The sequence below is a fragment of the Rhinolophus sinicus genome, chromosome 15 (genome assembly GCF_057876585.1).
Source record: "Rhinolophus sinicus isolate RSI-liver-muscle chromosome 15, RSI-T2T, whole genome shotgun sequence".
NCBI lineage: Eukaryota > Metazoa > Chordata > Mammalia > Chiroptera > Rhinolophidae > Rhinolophus > Rhinolophus sinicus.
This window is the reverse complement of record NC_142515.1, coordinates 1,941,970-1,962,304: the sequence shown is the minus strand read 5'-3', so window position 1 is coordinate 1,962,304 and position 20,335 is coordinate 1,941,970. Positions and strand designations below refer to the sequence as shown.

The following is a 20,335-nucleotide window of genomic DNA, read 5'->3' as shown; positions in this document are numbered from 1 at the left end:
TTGTTAAATCTTAAAAATATCCTAGTTTTCATCTATGTTATCATGGAAAAAAATAACGCAGTTAACTTAGTTTATTAGCTGTTACTGGGCTACATTTGGCAAGAGGCTTAAAAAAAGTTACCAAAAATGTTAATTTAAATGTTCATTTTGAAATTTATATGTGACTGACTGACAGAAAGAATATGATTTTGAAAATTGTTCCTTTTATATCACACGTCACAGGGTAGAAAGAAACCTCTGTATGAGGTTTAACAAAATGTCCCTGAACGTAGGTTTAGTCGTTCCCTCCTCAACCGCGGTGCCACAGTGCTGCCACCGGCAAGTCTTCTGTCCTGTTCGGCTTTGGAGTAGTGACCGCCATTTGTTCAGTAGTCTGTCAGACTTCATTGATGAGACACTGTGTGCCACTCATTATGCTAGTCAGTGGGCGTCCAGAGCAGAAAGGGTATAGACAGTCATGGGTCACTTGTCACCAAGGTCATTGCAGATAGTAAAAAGTGCTACAGAAGAAATAAATGGGCGTGCTATGAAAGATGGGGCTCTGTTTAGGTTGGGCGGGAAAGAGCGGAGAAACGTAAAGGAGCCATGAAAAGGAGATGGTCATTGGGAGCGCTGGGGCACAGCTTTCAGGCAGGCTTAGCAGTGCAGGTGTTAGGGGAGCGGCAGCAGCCGGTGGGCTGGCGGGTAGTGAGAGGGGAGAGCTGTGCCGGGAGTGTGGAGAGGTGGGCCAGGGCCAGGGGGGCTTCATCCCGCCCGGGTGCAGTGGGAATGACAGTCCAAGTGCTAAGGCGCTGACTCTGGCCGCTGCCTGGAGGATACCTTAGGGGGTAAGGGTGCAGACGAGAAGCAGGTACACCAGGGGGAGGCTGTGTCACTAGGCCAGGGGACACTAGCAGGGAGAGAGCACTGAAATGATGTCATGGCCTGTCTGAGTCGGCTTATGTTTTGGTGGGGAATTCAGATGACCTGTTGGTGGGTTGGATGTTGTGGGGAGGAAAATGGATTAATCAGGGTTGTCTTTTTTTGATTTGAGCAACTGGATGGATTACATGGAAAGACCATGGTTAGTGGGCGATGTCTAGTAGAGATCCGAGTGCCGCGTCGAGCGCAGACCCGGAGGGGAGGGCAGGGCAGTTGTGGCCTGGATACACTGCACTGAGTGTCGTTGCCGTATTGGGTTCCTTGGAGCTGTGGGTTGGATGAGACCGCTGCGGGGGGTGAGGACAAGCAAGCGCGAAGCCAAGCCTGGGCTGTGCGGCCATGCGGCTGTTGGCCAGAGGTGCAGGCAGAAGCCAGAGATGAGTGAGAGCTCGAGAGGGAAGAAGAAATGGAAAGCTAAGCGAAGGGTGTCACCAGCTCAGTGCCGCGTGCTTAGTGAATGACACTGAGAGGTTGGTAAAATGAGGAAAAGTGAGTGATCTCTGGGTTTGGTAAATGGCAACGTGACTGGAGCTAGGCGGCCTCCGTCCGCCACTCAGCGGTGCTGGAATCTTGAGCAACGTCTAACGTCTCAAAGCTGCAGTGTCTTCCCTGAGCTGAGTGTAATGACAGCACCGAGATGGTGTGAGGATTCAGTGAGTCAGCACACGAGACGCACGCGCTTAGAGCCTCGTCTGGCCTGAGTGAAACCACAGCTTTGGCCATTACTGTCGTACTGGCCTCGGTGACCCCGGGTAAATTGGAGTAGACTGTGGAGAGAGAATTCCCTCCCCCTGGCTTTATCTTGTGCTGGTGACACCTCCCTGCCTCTGCTCACCCCTTCTCCACGGACCCACGGCACGCTGCGTGGAAAGGGTCCAGGTTGGAGATTCACGGTACAGGAAGCAAGTGGTTCCCACCGGCAGCATTCTGTCTGTGGGATTCCGTTCTGGAAATGTGCGTGCTTGGTTGTCCTGAAGTCATGTGTCAATCCTGTCTGTGACACTGAGTCTTTCTTTCTGATTGTCGTTGTAGACAAAACTAACCTTAGTGTAGTGAAAGCTGCACGGGCTTTGTCAGGCACCCTTGGGTTTGTCTCTCGGCCCATCTACTTATTAACTGTGTGTCTGGACAAGTTACCTCTGTCCCTAGCCAGGTGTGAGGTTGACGTGATGATATGCGGCCACCTTTCCAGTTGTACCCAAGTAGACAAGGCTTATGTAAAGGGCACACGTGGTCTGTGGCAGAGTCGGCCTTCTGGGAAAGGCACCTGGTCTTGACCGTCTTTGATCTCTTCTGAATGCAGAACATTTAAAAGTACTTATATACTTATTTTCTATTTACATATCACTCATATTTTACATCCATCAAGAACATTTCTGAGGAGTTTCAGTGCTGCAAAGGTTTCCGGAGCTCAGATGCCCTTGGTGTCCCAGGAATGGCTTTGCCTTTGATGATAGGCCTGTGCTCAGGAGGGTTTGTCTGTCACTACTGCCTTGGTCTCATTAAGAGCTGGTCTTCCGGGAGCCCGCCCGTGGGGGGAGGCACATGTAGTGGTCCTCCCAGCTGCAGCAGGGACAGCAATAGGGTCGTTTGCTTCCCAGGAGAGTTATCCGTCAGGGACCCCACTGAAACCCAGCAGAAGACATCAGCTTTTGAAAGCCTATAGGAATTGGTTTTTATGAGTCAGGATGCTACCTGTTTTGTTCTGGTTAAAGACTGTATTCTCCTGTTTCTACTTCCTCCTGCCCTTTTTTGGGATTGTATCCTTTCTGTTAGAATCCAGTAATACCAAAGGTGGGGATCCTACGTGAGCCTAGCCCGTGCCCAGTGTATGGTGGGCGCTCGATGGAAAGAGAATCATGAACTGCCTGTGTCGTCACCGCCTCTGCTCCGCTTTGGTCTGATTGCGGAATTGTGGGAAAGAAAACAGCTCCAAAGTTTCTAAAATTGAGAAAGCGTCTGTTCTAAATAGCTGTCTCCCAGTGCTTTTTGTCTTTGTTCTTTTTTCACTTGTATTGAACAGTTGATGTTGATTTAAATGTATATAGTTTTCACATAAATACATTTAAAAAATGAAAATAATTAAAAATACTGTTTCAGAAGGATGTTCTAAAAACAACGAGCACCCAAGAATATATGAGTTGGAAGATACAGACCAAAAACAAATGGTGGTGCCTGCACTTATCTTCACGGTGCATTTAGGCGGGGAGGCTGGGTTGGTTTAAGCACTAGATAGAAGTGGTCTTTCAAGCCCAGTAGAAATCTTTCAGTCTTTGAGAAATACAGCACATGTATTTAAACAACTTTTAACAATGTAATTTATCAATAAATCTTATTTCCTATAGGTATAATATGAATACAGATTTTTATTGGTTTTAAAAAGTTTATATTACATTGGCAGTCCTGTGAGGGAAAGATATAATACTCTCGGTTTTTCTCAAAGTACACTGTTTATGAAGTTCTACCTAAATAGTTTACAGTAATTGTGTTCTAATTATTTGGAAATTGTGTCACTAAATTTGCTTTAAATCCATGTATCAGGTATCATATCATTTCTTGTTGAGGGGAAATTACCAGACAGAGTGCAGCCGTCTTTTCTAACGTGCATTCAAATGTGTAGATAGACCCTAAGCAGGTAACCTAGCAAGGTATCTGCTTAGTGTCAGCAGCCTTGCAGGAGTTAAAAGTGAACTTATCAGACATCGATACTTTATTGAAGAAACATTCCTTTTTGGTTGTAATTTGCAGAAGGCTGCAACTGTCAGTCATGATGCACTGCCTCTCGAAATTAGTCAATAGAGCAAACGGCAAGAATTGCTGTGGGCAGAAAATAAGCGCTGTAATCATGACATAACTGGGGTCAGTGATTTATGGATTTCAATATAGTAGTAGCTGCATATGATTGAAAATTTACTAGGTCACTAGTGCACCAAAAATTTTATTCACAGCCTGCAGGCATCTTTTGAAATGTGCAACAAAATAAAAACCTCTGAACCTGTTTTGACACTGCATACTCAGTGGATGTCATGCCAGCCCAGTGAGTCTCATTTAAATGGAAATGTGTCACAAACTTTTGTGTACTCTTGGAAAAAAAAGTCAACTGATTTGCATATGAAGTAGTGAAAAAGGACCTTTTTATAATCAAGCTTAAATTCTTTTCTTTTAAGTTGGAAGCGGAGGCTGTTCCTGAAGTATCTGAAAAATATGAAATTAGTTCTGTTCCCACCTTTCTGTTTTTCAAGGTAAGGATAAAAATGGCTCAAGAGATTCTCCATCTGTCCCGGGCCTGGGGGTCTGTTTTGGTTCCTTTCTGCTCTCCCCTCTTTCCTGGACATGGGCGTTGGGTTGTTTTGGCTTTGCCCTTTCTTCGCGTAGTCTCTTTGTTTGCTTGTCCTGGGGGTCCTGGAAAAGGGACCTAGACTGTGCAGGTCCAGCACCTAGAACTGAGCTTCTTGAGAAAAATCCAGATACGTGCTGTAGACCCCAAACATTCCCTGAGTTGGGGCAGATGTTGGTCACTAGGGCATAATGAAACATCTGGCTGGGTCTGGGTTGATTTATGGTTCTTAGGAGATGGTGCAAATCTGTGCTTCAGAGCACCTCTGGGTGTTACCACAGCTCCCCAACTCTGTCATTTATACTTAAAGTGTTCATCCCAGCGAGGGTGGGGCGATCCTTTCTCTTTCAGATTAGACTCTGATCTGGTGTGAGTGTGAGATGTGAGGAAGTTTACAGCTATCCCAGTGAGTCTCATTTAGATGTAAATGTGTCATAAACTTTTGTACCGCAGTCTTTCAAAACATTAACTACTTGAAGGGATTTGATACTTGAAAATTTACAAATGTTTTCCTGGTGTGTTCCCAAAAGGGGGGGGGGGGGAAGAAAACATTTCTTTTTAAAATTGAGGTGCATCGCAGGCAAGCGGTAGTCAGAGTGTTACAAACTTCTCCAATAATAGTGTTGCCCCCTTTACAAACTGGCTAGAACTATGGATTTATACTTGTTCCCATTTCGGAGCCTAAAGTGTAGAGATGATGAAGGAATGTCACAAGTATTCTAAAGGAGGTTTTTGACTTTAGAATTCTCAGAGAATTGACCGGTTAGATGGCGCACATGCCCCAGAGTTGACCAAAAAAGTTCAGCGCCACGCGTCTGTGGGCTCCTTCCCACCCAGCGGGAGTGAACACCCTAAAGAAGACCTCAGCGTCCGCCTGAAGAAGTTAACGCACGCCGCCCCCTGCATGCTGTTTATGAAGGGGACTCCCCAGGAACCTCGCTGTGGTAAGGAGCTGCTGTTAAGGTTCGTGACCAGGCTCCAGGAAGCCGGGCTGCACACGCTCTTTCCAGGCTGCACCGTGTGTCTTAGACTTGTCTTCAAACACCTGCAGAAAAGCAGAACGGTTCTAACGCCCAGTGGCGTTGTGTGAGTGGGTGATGTGAATGAGTTTGCACGACAGACTCAGAGAATGTTGAACCCAAAGGCATCTTAGACGTCATCTAAGTCAAGGTGGTGGTGGTACCCAAAGTACCCAAAGGTGTGGGCAACTCGCTCACGGTCGCCTGGTAGCAGGGTTGGGCTTAGGATGCAGCTCCCATCTTGCTGGCTCCAGGAATAGGCTTCTGCCCGGTGAATTTTGCTAGTAACAGCCATCATCTCTTTCTTGGCAGCCCCCTTTCCTTCATCTGGTCCGGATTCAGCAGTTCACACCTTGGCAGGATTTGGCAGTGCCCCTCTGTCTGCCCTGGTGCTTCTGCCTGGCCTGTTGTCTCTCAGGTCTAATGACCATGTCGCCCGCACGTTGCTGTCATCGTCACCCAGGGCTTCTGGGAATTGAAAGATTCCCAATGCTGTGGCTTGTAGTCACTCTTGTTTTCTGAACCTCATACACCGGCATGCTTGTGATTTTGTCCTTACGTCAGTGGTAGAGTTCTTTGAGCCCTCTGGTATTGGGTTTATGTTTTCTTTTTACTGTGCCTCGTGTGACATTATACCGCATAATTGAGCGTTTAGTGCCCTTTGATGATTCTGTTGAGAATCTGAGTAGTTATTTCAACTGCACAGGTGGCAGTATAACTGAGTGTGCTGTTCAGAGGGTTACTACCTGTCCGGTGCGGCTTTATAAAAATAGCCAAGCCTCCAAAATAAATTGAATTGTAAATTCTTCACAGGGTGGCTACCAAATTGCATATTAAATTATGAAAAAGTCTACAGTTTAAAAAATAAAGGTTCGTGGTGAATTCTAACTTAAAAAGATAAATGGTTCCTTTATTTCTCAATTCTACTTGAAAAATTTCCTTGCTGGTATTTGCATGTGAGATGCTGCCCTTGATGTATTGAAAAGCTCACTTGGTCTGCACCAGAATTAACTAAAAATGGCAACACGGTCTCTGTATGTGGTGCTTGGGTTTTAATGGAAGTTGCATCTGGTTTGCTGCCTACCATCAGGCCTGACAGTCCTTTCTGGTACTGGATGTGGTGGCCTCATGACAAGGACTTGCAAGGTCAGTGTGGGCTTTCAGGTCCAGAGCGCTTGGGACCGTCAGACACAGGAAACCGACAGGAAAGCCCATGGAGTGGCGCCTTCCTCGGGATCGGCAGGAGCGTCCTCGGCAGCTTTTCTGAAGGACGACCTCATGCAATGGGCAGGTGACGAAACCGACGCCTCGGGCAGGTGGGCAGGTGGCATACTGGGAAGCGTCGTAGGCTGGATGTCACGACAGGGGGCCGGTCCTGACCACCGTGCCACCTGCCTCGGTAACTGGAGTTGCAGCTTAGTGACCCCCCTCGTGCCTCCATTCACTTCTTCCTTGCGGGGCAGGGGTTGCGGCCAATCCTGAAGATCCTGTTTAGTTCAGATAAGTTAGAGTTACACTTAGAAATAATCACTTTCCTGCTCACCTTTTACTTTGCGAGACTGAATTTATGATGTACTGATAGCCATTTTTATATTACCTGTATGAGTGGCATTTAGAAGACTGTACAAATAAGGTAGAATCAAAAAGAAGCTTTAAAACATTTCAGGGCAATCTGAAAAACACGGTATCAGACATTTAGATAATAAAAGACGTAATGAGGGAATTAAGAGATTTTTAGATATATACAATTTAACAGTTTCATTCCGTACAAGTACTCACGAGTATTTTATTCTTTATAATTTTTGTAGGTACACTTTTATAATGATAGGCTTTTCTGTTTCCCGATATTTTGGTTTCTGTTACATGTCTTTCTAGCACATGCAGTTATTAGATGCTTTTACGGTGTTGGTGTTCTCTAATCAAAGCCCCACTCAGGGATGAATCGGAATGCTGTCATTGTCACGGCCGTGCGATGCCCTTCAGTGACGGCCCGGACCCGCGGGCCCTTTCCTGGGTACACTGCTGCACACAGTGTTTAGCTTGACTCTTTCTTCCTGCAGGAACCACATGCCGTTCCCCCTCTTCCTGTCTGAGCCTGTTTAGTGGAATGTTGCTTTGCTCCTCTGTTGGCACGTTAGAGGTGGAGATAGGCAGAGCCTCCTTTGTCAAAGCAATGGCCATGGACTCTCGAACTTGAGGGGCTGGTATTTTCCGTATTTTGTGCAGAATTCACTTTGAAAACACTCCCTTCAGTAATACCCATTACTCCCTTTTTGAGGAGTAGAGCTAGGCTTGATTTTTGATTAGCTGGCCCCCACCTCACTTCAGTTAATCAGGAAACATGAATGAGGAGCATTTAAGTGGTGAGTCAGGAAGCCTTGAAAGCTACGTAGCTGTTTGGGGAGCTGCCCTGGAGTGTCCTGGGCTCAGTCCAGCCCCTGCACGTTTCGTTTCACGGCTCTGTCTCCCGAACCTGTCCTTGGGCGCTGCCTCAGAACCGGGCAGTGTGTTAGGGGCCTGACGTGCGGCTGGGGTCTCCGTGGCCAGAGGGTCAGCTTGTCCTTATTCTGTGCTCCCAGGAGGACAGACAGGGTGCTCTTGTGTTTCAGGAAGACTGTAACGAAGCACTGAGATGGACATCTGTTTAAACAGAATGTTAAGTCCTCGAACGTGCAGGTTAATTTGGTTATTTGGGAATTTATCTATCTATTTCCATTAACTAAGCTTTGAGCAAAACAAAAGGTATTTGAACCACAGCACAGAAATTTCTCCCGCAGTGAGGGGTCATCTAACTGGTTTACTTTTTAAATCAGACACAAAACATTGCAGGTTCAGAAGTGTTTTTTGGGGTGTTATTGTTGTGAGATAGTGATGAAATGTGGCAGGTGGGCCTGTTACTCATGTCTGTCAGGAGTACACGTGACTGGATAGAAACAGTGGTTCTGTAGCGGTTAGACATGGTTTTTCTACTTTTCAGTATTTTTATTGCATGCATGCATGCATGCGATTTCTTAAAAAAAAAGTGTGCAAATATTTTGTTATTAGAATAAAGCCTTCATACTATTTTATCCGAAGCATAACATTTCCCGTCTGCCACTTTAACCCTTAAAAATGAAACACTACCAATCAATCTTTCTAGTCTGCATGTAATTGCCTAAAGCTAAAAGAAAGGTTTTTCTCAGCCAGTTACAGTCGAAATGAGTTAATATATTGGCAACAGAATAACCATCAGCAATCAGCCGTTAGCTGTTTACTAATGAACTCCCAGATGAATGGAAAAATTTCAGAATCAGTGTTTTACTTCAGGCTGTACATGAACTTAACACTTTAGTTGTAGGAAAAGCAACTTATGTGCTATACAAATAAATACCGGTGCTTCATCTCAGTAAACTGCACATCTGGAAGGTGCCTGGAGCTCAGGAACAGATCCATGTTTCAATAGTGAAAGTGCTTTTGCAGGACATCAGATAATGCCTCTCCTTGAAATTGATCTCATGCTGAATTTTATGGTGCGATTTTTATTTACAAATAATTGCTGATGTTGTTAAATCTTGTAGGAATGTGGAATCTGAAGAATAGGTTATTTCCCAGTGACTTAGAGCTGTGTTTGAAAAGAAGAGTTATGGAACATGAACGAGCAGAGTGGTATAAAGTGTTGGGAAGAATTAGCTTACGGAAAGGAAAATACCCTCTTTCCAGACAAGATGCAGATTTGTAAAAGGCTGCCGTTCCCACCCTTACCTTCAGTGCTAAGGTCATAAGAAGAAGAAGAAGATGTCAAAAAAGCCCGGACAGAAACGTGTCACTGACTCACAATGAAATCATGGGACTTAGGTTGTCACCACTGTGTAGTAAAAAACATCGCATAACATGCTTTGGGGAATGTAAATAGTTTTAAAGGAGAGACTGTCAAGTTGTGACACCAGATGAGGAAGAACAGCGTGACTTTATTGACAGTTCATACATAACAACCGAGAAGACAGCCCTGAAACTCACTGTGCTATAAAACACCCGTTTTAGGCTGACAACACATTCCGTCCTGATGTTTAATGTCTTCTGCTTAGAGATGGTGAAGATTGAGAGCTGCTGAGATGGATCCACAGGAAGTAGTACAGGGCAGCAGGAACCAAGCAGAATTGGGTTTCCAGTCTGGTCAGCTAGCAGTTAAAATAACTATGGGAGAGTTTTCTCCTCCACCTGGTGTTGCCTCGCACAGATTTACAAACCAGCAGAAGTGGGAGGGACTGTCCAGGGCTCCAGGCCAGTCCCCTGAGTCCCAGGGCTGCCCTGTGCGTCCCCTTGGTGGATGGGCCCGGTGCCGGGCTTGCGATCTCTGCTTTTTGGCCAGTATTGTTCTCCTATACCAAAAAAATGTGTGCAGTATTGAAGAGGAACTTTGATAAACACACACACACACACAGTTTTTTTTAACTCACCAGTGTGTTAAAAAATTAAGCCATACGTGGACGTGGTATGTGGGTCTGGGTCAGATAAGGGGTTCTTGGGACTCGCTTTCTCTTTGCATGCCATTCAGCCGTGTTGCTGAAATCGCTGGGAAAGCAGACAGGTCAATAGATAATGTGTGCTCTGCATTAATTTAAAATTGCGTGTATGTGAGCGAGAGAAACTAAGTTCCTCTTGTCTTTCTCTGTGCGCAGGTTTCAGCAGGCAGATGGTGGAGATTCTTAACAAGCACAATATTCAGTTTAGCAGCTTTGACATCTTCTCAGACGAAGAGGTTCGTCAGGGCCTCAAAGCCTATTCCAACTGGCCCACCTACCCCCAGCTCTACGTTTCCGGGGAGCTCGTAGGAGGACTGGACATAATTAAGGTCAGCGCTGAGCCATCTGCACCTCGGAAAGAGTTTTCGTTTAGAGCACACTTTTATAAACGCTGTAATAAAGCTACATAAATCTCAGGAATCTCTACATTTACCTGTGTGAATCTGGGACATATGCAAAGTATTTCTGACGAGAGGATTGACTAATATACTATTACATTATGACCAAGGAGATGTACATTTACAAGTATTTTCTTAAACTTTCATGTGTGTTTATTTCAGGAGCTTGAAGCATCTAAAGAACTAGATACAATTTGCCCCAAAGCTCCCAAATTAGAGGAAAGGTAAGTGTTTTAAAAGTTTCCAATAGTCGATCATTTATTATTTAAAAAAATTTTTAATTCTCAGTTTTCTCATTGCCTTTCTATATAGAAGTCAGAGATTTGTTTTTCTCTGCTAAGGTCATAATTGTGTTATTTATAGCCAAGCTAGTCATGCAAATTTGGGAAGGTCTAATTTGGATTGGGGAGAGTTTTGCATCAATTTAATGATGAAGTGGAGAATGGTGTTTGTTTTTATAGAAGTGTCATTGTCACAGGGGGCTGACCACATTTTAGTTCTCCATATTTTGGAGCCAGGATCCAGCTGTCTTGGTGTTCAGGTGGTAGTAACAGTTCCTGCTCACGGCATAGACCTGGACTACTTGTGTTTTCTTGTGCGGAGCTGCCATGCCTGCTGCTGTCATTGTCCCATTGGGACGCGTGCAAGTGTTGAGTGTGAAAAGCAGACGCTGTCCGTGGTTCACCTGTGCACACTGCCTCTCTAAACCGCGCGAACTTCGAGTTCAAAGAGGTTTTGAAGCTGTGAAACCTGCCTTACTTGTTTTATGAAGGGTCTCAATCAGCTTGTAGAGATTTTGTCTCATAGAAAGTTGGGACTTTGGCCCCTAGGGAGCCCTACAGGGACTTTTATTGTAATAAACAGGAATTAATGCCGAGGTTTAAAAGGAATTTTGAAATGCGGCAGCCTGTCAGCCGTTCATTGTTGGGGCTTCAGTGTGTCAAGTAAAACGCCTCGGTGGTTGTCGTGCCACATGCCATTTGGAGAATTTCTCCAAGTGTTTAACAAGAACCCCCTGATTTACCTGCCCTTGGGGACGGAATTGTCCTCAGCAGTGGTGTTCGTGTGTGTCAAGAGGACCTGTAAGCGCCACATTTCAAGTGATCCCCAGCCTTCCCAGCCTTTCTGACAGGGAGGTGATGCCGCTGTCCCTTTGTGACTTGGGTCCTCTGTTGTGTCCCTTCCCTGGGAGCCCACGCGGGGTGGCGGGCCTGCTGTGCCCTTGTCCGTGCACATGCTTCCCTTTTATTTTGCTCTGTGTTGACTGCATTGCTCTTGTGTGTGTCCCTGTGTCTGGTTCCTCGTGTGCTGCTTCTGTACATCCTGTGGCTTCAGACACCAAAGGACGACTGGCTAGAAATATGTAAAAAAGAAAGTAACTGCAGTGTATTTTGAGCGATAATTTCCAGGGCTCCTGGTAAGCGGTGCTGAGACTTGGCGGCATCTGGGGGTGGGACGCGGGGCCGTGCTGGTCCCCTGGGCCCGGTAGGCGGGGTCGTATGTGAGCGAGTGGGCCCAGCATCGTGTTCTTTGTTTCTTAGTGGTTTTCTGAGGACCAGCTAATCAGACTGGAGTCAGTGTGTGCTGAGCTACCTCTGCGAGGGTGGCGGTTTCACTGGTGAGGACTTGATTCTGTGAGCAGATCTTGAGCCTCGAACGATCTAGAGCACCGGGGAAGCAGGAGAACACGGTGCCGGGACCACCAGGGGCTGAGCAGTCCTTGGGTGGCCCTTGTCCCCACGCAGACTGGTCCTCAGTTCTGTTACCGACTCGGCATTGTAGCAGAAGGACGTAAAATCCCCGACAGCAAGTCAGGTCCTGGGGTTTAGGAGACTGTAAATGGTGAACCTGAAGACCAGATGAGAGCATTACGTCCTCCCCGCCCCCCAGCTGCTGCCAGTCAGTCTCAGGGGTACCCACCCACCCAGGTGTGACCTTGGGGAGCCAGCACAGCCTCCTGAGGAAAAGGAGGGAACACACGGGCTGCAGTTCTGGAAGTTCCTGATGGGCTCCATGGACAGGCCCCTGACTGAACAATTCCTTACTGAGTTGGTTATTAGTATCTTTTTAGTACTATGAGTCGATGGGCTTGAATTGCAGCTTGAAGGAACATTCGTTGCCTTAAAAGGCCATTTTGTGTTTTACAGTGGCTCAGGGAGGGAGTGAGATAAAGGAAAGTGTCAGTGCCTTTGCTTGTTCAGTGCCAGTCAGAGCTGTGAACTGTCATCCCGCTGTCCCTGAAACACGCGTGGGGCTCCTGAAGCGGACCTAAGTGGTGTTTAATAATTGCGCTGAGCCGTTTTATGTCACTTCTCTCTCCTTAGGCTCAAAGCACTGACAAATAAAGCCTCTGTGATGCTCTTTATGAAAGGAAGCAAACAGGTAAAGAACTCAAAAATGGTTTTATTTGTAATTTCTTTCGATGTTCACATGTGCACCGAGGGGCCACTTCGGCCTTTTTTCCAGCGTAGCTAATGAAGCCGCGCGGCTTCAGGAAGTTCTCCAGGCCTGAACGGGGCTCATGGAGATCAAACAGGAGTCTCCATGGTGCGTTTCTTTCTGCTGCCAGCGTGGTCAGCACTGTGACCTGCGTCCTGTTCTGTGAGCTGTGTCACCATTTGAGTCTGTCCACTGACTTGCAGCATGCAGTTCGGCCACTGTACCTCTGGATACAGGGACGCTCCGAGCTCTTGTCCGAAGTGTCCACGGTGGAGAAATAAACCCTGGCTGCCTTGTGTGTGCTCAGTACTTGTTTGAGTGAAACAGTTGGGCATTTTTTTTTTTTTTTGTATGTGACTGTGTATTCCTCCTTTTCTAAAAAGAGAGTTCTTAGTGTTCATCCAATTCTCAGAGTCTGCCCCTAACTGGTTATGAACCACTGATGTATCTGACTTCCCTCTAAATCCTGTTTTGTCTGGGTTCTTCCTCTGACATCAAGGCAACTAATTCTTTTTTGTATTGGATGGTTCTTGTAGCTTTTTGACTGAACTTCACAGAGCCCCACTTTCCCCTTTTGTGAACAGACTGCATGATACTGAGAACGAGGTTGCGATAACTCGTGGGAAAGTTAATATAACTAATGTAATGAAACCAATTAGTTTCCATAACGAATTAGTTAATAAACTGTTATAATGAAAGCAATATAACCAGGAAAATGGTAGTATAAATTTCAACATGTGCTCACTGGATGGGACCTAGATTCTGTGAGCAGTTCACTGTATTTATTAAAACAAAATGGAGGATGTTAATAATTCCCACTAGTGGAAAAGTCGTCTTTCTTTTTTCTTCTTGGTGATTATTTTTATTCTTGAAACGTTTTTTTCTGGAAGCCCAGAAACTGTTTGTGCATCTCGGGAATATAATTATTAGCGCTGTTAAGATGCTTATGTGGTGGCAAAGCTCTTCTTCAGGATTGATGGGATGTGGGCTCCTGTGGCGTGAAAAAGAGCGTAAGATTTCCAGAACCTCAAAAAAGTTTGATGCTTTTGTAAAATAAGACAAAGTTACATTCATCTTTAATGTAATGGACCAGGGAAGCGATGATAAAAATCGCCGCCAAAAGGCTGAGCTGGTTGAGATCTCCGTGTGAGAGAAATAGAGCAGTAGAGCGTCCAGCTTGGACTCAGAAGTACCTGAATCGCAAAGGTCAGAGGCTCCGGTGGCCTCCTGAAACCTCGTCATCGCGGTGGCGTGTCACTGTCAGCTGCTGTCAGCTTGACAAAGCGTTAGGTACAGCCATGCCAGTGGGCCGTGTGGAAAATGCAACCCACCTTAAAATTTGTTTTTCTAAATTTAGGAAGCTAAGTGTGGATTCAGCAAACAAATTTTGGAAATACTGAATAGTACTGGGTGAGTAAACCTTATTTTCAAATGGTGTATTTAAGAAATTCCAACTTTTCGGTTCTGCCACTGATGGTTTTCAGTTGTGATGTCTGTTCATTCATGTGTTTTTATCTACGTATTAATTTTGCTGTAATGTTTGTGAATGCTTTAACTTAGAGTACAGTAGAATTTTCTGGCCAGCGTCATGCCTGTTGGTAACAAAGGAGGTTCTTAGGCAACAGTGACATAACTATTTGTCTGCATTCCCAGAGGAAAGTTAATAACTGAGGTCTTACCAGGCATAAGACATTTTAGGGAAAGTGTATTGTGGGTTTTTAATTTTCTTCAAACACAATTCTAGTTTCTAAACAGTTCACAGAACTGATAGGCACACATTAAAGTCCCTTATCTGAATCTGAGATGTAGGTTAGGTGAGATTGCAGTGTCCATGCTTTTGATCTGCTCAGGGATGAAGCTGCCAGGTAAGAAAATTGTGACTAAAAACAAAACCATTTTATATGTCAATTGTACTTCAATTAAAAAAAGTAAAAGCAGAAACCACTTACTTGGAGGTAATTTATTTAACACGTTCTTAAGGTTTGTCACATGTTTTTGCTTATTTCTCACTTCATGATTGCTCTTTAATATTATAAAGATTCTAACCATAGCTGTAAATAGAGCAGGCAACCCTATGAAATTACAGGGAAAGTAACCTTCGCAATATTTAGACATTCTTGGGCAGAACAGAAAGTATCAGTTGAGCAGCACGGCTTGAAATACCACCTTTGGTAAGTAAAGAGAAAAACGATTGATTTCCTCAAATGATTGTGACATTTTACAGACGAGAGTCTAGTCAGCCTGTTGTCCTGTGGTGTCCAGCCTGCCCCTTCTTCACCCGCCTGCGGGCGGAGGGGAGGCTGGCTTGGTTTTGGTCATCATCTTTACGGCCCCCTTCCTCTGTCTTTCTTCGGCCACAGCTCCACGGTGAGACACTCCATTCACCTCTCCCTGGCCTCAGCGTGTCCCCTCGGGGCACAGGCCAGGACAACAGTGGGCCTGTCTCAGCTCGTGTACGGGGAAGTCTCTCTGTCTTTGCTTTCTGTCCCATATCTGTCTAAAACACATTGATTGAAGTACCGGTTTTCCCAGAGCAGGGGCCGCCTTTGGGAGAGAATACCTGCCCAGCGCTAGACTCGGTAAACACAATCGATCGCTCTGTGACCAGCGAGGCCGTGGGGACCTCTGTGGCTCCTTTAACAGACCGTGCTCTAGCTGGGTCATGGCATGTGGAGAAAACTGGTTTTTTATCCCTTCTCCTCCACTCTTGCACTTACCTTTTCCTTGCTAGCCCAAATTCACATGCTGTGAGGGGCTGAGTCCCAGGTGTATATCGAGGTGTGACAGGTACCCTTTACAAAGGACTTTCAGGAGGTGTATCGGCTGTTAGGATGCCGTGGCTGTTAGGATGCTGTGGCTGTTAGGATGCCGTGGCTGTTAGGATGCCGTGCAGCTGCTCACACTGGGGCCCGGTCTCCTGGACCCCTTGCAGCTGCTCCTGTGGCTCATTATTTGTATCACACTGTTCGATTCAGAGCTCCACGTCCTGGAGTTCAACTTGAAGGTAGACTTACGTGGTGTGGGTCCTTTATTCAAACCGCTTTTTGTTCTTTCAGACAGTCCCTTTTTTGGTACTGCTGCTGATTTATCCTGTCTTATTTTTTTCACTGTTTCTGCACATGGACAGTTTTCTTGGGAACTTGTTTACTAAGTAAACAAGATTTTCCTCTGCAGGTGGTTTCGTTTTTTTTTTTTTTTTGAGGCATTTCCTTTGGCCAGCTTTTGGAAGTGCACACATGCCCTCGCCCACTGCAGGGACTCGGCCTACGTTCCTGCTGATTTCCTGACCACGTTAGAGTGAAATCCTTCCGGGTAGATGTATGTGGTTGGAGGTCGGTGCAACCACAGATTTTTCATGCATTCACACAAGTAGAGTTCATGATACAGCATAAAGAAAGCTGTGTCTGGCTTTCTGCATACTGAAAGCGGCATGCGTGTTCTGGAATAGGCAGACCCTCACAGTGCGGGCGGCATTGGCAGTTTCTCCCGGCCGGTGAGCCCCGCTCAGCCCGTGCGCCAGCCTCCAGCCGTGGCTGCGGGCCTCAGTGTCATCTCCCCTTAAGAAAAAGGACGCTGACCCTGGTCTAACCTAATGGTGCCTAGAGGAAAATTCGCAGACATTTGTATCTTGGGATGACTTATTCTGTGTAGTTCTTGACAGATTAAGAAGTAAAATCGTTTCCATTTTTCCACAGTAAATTTTGTTAGCAACAGATGTTTTATTTACTTTTCTTGACTTTTTAAAACACAAAAATAGGTTTTACAATTTTTGTTGAAAACAGAAATTTTCTGTATTTCCTGTTACAATGTTTTCTCTTTTTTGTAGTGTTGAATATGAGACATTTGATATCTTGGAGGATGAAGAAGTGAGTTCTGTGTTTTCTGTCCTTTGTCTTACTTTTAATCACTGCAGTGTGGTGGAAGGTTTCAGGGTCCCTTCTGTTTCCGTAGGTTCGGCAAGGATTAAAAACGTTCTCCAACTGGCCAACGTACCCCCAGCTGTATGTGAAAGGGGAGCTAGTCGGAGGATTGGACATCGTTAAGGTAAGGTCAGGCAGAACTCATTGGCCTCCTGCACAACTGAGAGCTTTGACGTGTGCGAAAATTATCATTTCATTTTGAACAGAAACTCGGGGGTTGTCCTGGCCGCCTTTCCTTTCTGGCCCCATCCCGTCATTTCTAACCAGTGTTACCGTTTCTACGACCATCCTGTCTTGTCCTTCTCACTGTCACTCTTCTTGCCTCTCACCTGAGCTCGTCGGTCACGTCCCCCAGTGTGGGGCCTTTCCCGACGTGCTGAGTCCCTTCCGAGCGCCTTCCGCTCCCAAGGGACTTCCAGCTCAATCCCAGCTCTGGAACGTGGTGTCAGAGAAGCCGAGTTATTCCCAGCTCCCAATTTGATTTTACTCCCAATGTATTAACGGCGATAGGACTTTTCCGCATGTTTTCAGCTTTTCTTCACCCTGGCTCCTGCTGCGGACGGCCTTGCGTCTCCCACCCTTGCGTCTTCCACAGCTAATCTGTTTCTGTGTCCTTCAAGGCGTCTTGCCTGTGAAGCATGTACAGATTCTTCCAGCAAGAAACGCCTGTTTGGCTCCTGCTTCTGAAGTTCTCCTTTCCTTCCTACTTGTGTTGTTATGATGACTATCTTCTCGTGTCACTCATTTGGCCTCACTCACATGCTCTTGGGTGATGGAGTGAAAGGTGCTAGGCCCTGGGCAGGAGGTCTGAGTCCCAATGCTGGCCCGGCACTGCCCGAGGTCACCTACTGACTACAGTTTCCTAAAAGGAAAATGCAGGATTGCGTTGGGTGCCATCTAGGCCCCCGTTTGGTTCTCAGGTGTTAGCAAATGGGTCAGCTGTCAGGCTGTAAGCGTGCTTCGCGAGACACCGCTTCTTATGCGTCTTTGATGGTGAATTTCCTTCCTTGGTTTGCTTTGCGTCAGCGCTCTTTGAATTTTAAATGGGCATGACTTCTCTTCCCAGATTGAAAGTCTAGAATTGAGGGCACCCCTGTGCGATCGCACCAGAGCTGTCTGTTAGCCGACCCCCAGAGGGAAGCTGAGCTTTCCTGTCCTCACAGCCTCCCCCACCCCACTGCGCCTAGGGCTGTGTCACGGTGTTGGAGGAGCGTGGCAGTGGATGGGTGTGGGACGGCCTGCGCGGGAGTGGGGTACGCTGGAGAAGCACAGGCCCCCCCGGCCGGGCTGGTGGAGCTGCTTTGGCCCGGCCGTCCTCTGCTCACGGCCAGGAGGCCTTTCCTGCAGTCACATCCCTGCCGTGGTAAGCGGGCAGCAAGTGTGAGCAGCCGTGGTTCCAGCTATGTTACAGGGCAGGAGGCTCGCGCTGGCACTTGGGGACGTAAAGGCACTCGGGTCTACCTGAGGGTATCAGCACGGGGGTCGGGCCGGGTTTGTAGACACAGGCCTTCGGGTGCAGAGGCTGCTGGCCCCACGTTGTCTCCATGCAGGTGTGTCCTGCTGGGCTCCCGTGTGCGGCCCACTTCGTAAGCAAGCCAGTGAGGTGTCTTCCTGGTAAATAAAGTCTCGTTCCTGGCGGGAAAAAAGGCCTCACTTAGCAGCTTTTGAATAGTCCTAAAGCACAAAAGTCGGCCTGCGTTTGTTTATATATGTACGTGTGCACACACACGTGTGCGTATTAACTTCTGTAAGACGCAAACCAACAGTCTTTAAACCCCAATTACTCTTGAGCCTGTTCTGGTCTGAGTGTTCGGTAACCTGTACCGTAGCCATTGGTAACTCTTGGGAAGATACAGTCGATAAGTCTCATTGTCAGCTGAGCTGTGGGCAGCTTCTTTGTAGGTGTGTAACAGGGTGTTGTGTGATTGTCATGTGCCCCTGCTGAGAACAGACACGTTTGGAAATGTGCGCTGTTGGCAACATTTCTTCTGGAGGAGATGACCGGGCCTAGCTCCAGACTGCCGTTTTGCTCTGTTTCTGGCAGAGCGCAGTGGTTCAGCTTTAGTTCAGTGGAAACATCAGTTGGTTCCAGACGGATCTGTCCGGCTGGCCTCTGCTGGAGCTCTGAGGGCCTGTTGTGTGGAATGGCGACTGCGTAAGTGGATGACTCGTAGCTCAATGGTGAGTAAGTCTCAACGTCCTCAGAAGAACAGCTGCTAATTGATGTGAACTCAGTGAGTCCATCTCCCCTCTAGCGAGTGGACAGTTCACTGCTGCTGACTGCTTGGCCTCCAGACATTCTGGAGCCGACCGTGGCCCTCTAGGCTGCTGGTGGCCATTGACGGCAGTGACGATGACAAATGCCCTGTGCCACGCACACCGCCGGGTCTTCCAGCAGCCCTGTTCTCAGCGGAGGAGACAGACGTAGAGAAGGGGGTGACTGTCGCAGTGTCACAGCCAGTCTGCCCGTGAGGCTACGTCCTCCCGGAGGGCCTTCAGTGCAGCGGGATCTCCGCTTGGCAAGGGGTGGGCGAGCCCCAGACACCACGGGGCCTGCCTGAGTGTGTGTGGCAGGATCGCGCCCGGTTGGGTTTAACCCAGAGAGGAGCTCGCGTGGGTTTGAGTGGTTTTACTGATTGCTGTACATGCTGCTCATAATGCTCTGACATGTTACATCCGGTTGAATGTTCACGTTAAACTAGAAAATCTTCTCTGCCTTTTTGTCTTAAACTCGATGCTGTATTTCAAATTTTAATTCTCAGAGATAGGCACAAAAGTTTCTGGATTATCATGTCTTTTTAATGATTTCTGGCCTTCACATTGGTATTTACGTGGTAGGTAGTTCTGTTGCTTTTCCAGGTGGGGTTGAAATAGTGAAGTGTGTTACTACTTGGGGGCAGCAGGCGTCATGCGCCTGGTGGGTGAGTGGGCGTTAACATCACATCCCTTTTTCCTTCATTCAAATGTTCTTTTCCTCTTTATAACTTGTTTTAATGGTAGGCTTCATAGTTTTGCTTCAATTCCTGTATTCGCTAATGCTAAACAATCTGTTGGTTTTAGAATACCTTTTCACTTTAATTTTGTGATCTTATCGTTTTTATGACATAATATTTAGTTTGAGTGTGTTGGTAGACTGGACTTTTAATCCAATAAGGTGTTTCTTTTGCTTCTCTGATACAGATGAAATCTGTACTTGTTTAGATATTTTCATTTTTTATATATACACGTTGTTACTGTTTTCTTTTTCTTTTTTTTTTTTAGGAACTAAAAGAAAATGGTGAATTGCTGCCTATACTGAAAGGAGAAAATTAATAAATGTTAACCTTGGTGCCCAATTATTGCAAGAAATCTTTCATTACAGTGGAGCAGTTCATGAGTTAGTCGTCAGAAATGGACTGGGAGAAGAAAAATGCGTCTTCCCCATTTTCGCTTTGTGTATTCCAGAAGGTTGTGCTAAATAAATATATGTTACATTTTTTCCCCACCAAAAATAGAATACAATAAACATGTTCAAATTAATTAAAAATAATTGTGTAATAAATGTGCATCTTTACAGTGATGTTAAACATAATAGTTACCACTTTAAGTTTCCTTTTCTTAAGATGTGGGTTTCTTGTAGCGGTTGAGGAAATAGCCTTCAAGAAACAGAGAACTGGAGTGATGGAGTCTGTAATCCACACTATTTAGAACAACTCACAGACCAAACCAATGGCTCCCCTCACTGGCCAGACACCTCTTTACAGCTTGGGAAAATTCCAGTTTACGTCTTTTTTTTCCTGATGGCATTTCTGAGCTTGGC

General features: G+C 46.3%; 1 protein-coding gene across 1 annotated transcript in view; it reads left to right on the top strand.

Annotated features, from left to right (window-relative positions):
* GLRX3 (glutaredoxin 3) overlaps window positions 1-20,065 on the top strand; it is a 29,224-nt gene extending 9,159 nt beyond the window's left edge. The window contains exons 3-11 of the mRNA XM_074338793.2: window positions 4,089-4,163; window positions 5,001-5,202; window positions 9,936-10,108; window positions 10,340-10,401; window positions 12,502-12,559; window positions 13,974-14,026; window positions 16,443-16,482; window positions 16,568-16,660; window positions 19,798-20,065. Of these exons, the coding sequence (XP_074194894.1) occupies window positions 4,089-4,163; window positions 5,001-5,202; window positions 9,936-10,108; window positions 10,340-10,401; window positions 12,502-12,559; window positions 13,974-14,026; window positions 16,443-16,482; window positions 16,568-16,660; window positions 19,798-19,848 (807 nt within the window). The 3' untranslated portion in view covers window positions 19,849-20,065. The remainder of the gene's footprint in view (window positions 1-4,088; window positions 4,164-5,000; window positions 5,203-9,935; window positions 10,109-10,339; window positions 10,402-12,501; window positions 12,560-13,973; window positions 14,027-16,442; window positions 16,483-16,567; window positions 16,661-19,797) is intronic.
* Window positions 20,066-20,335: the final 270 nt, after the last annotated feature.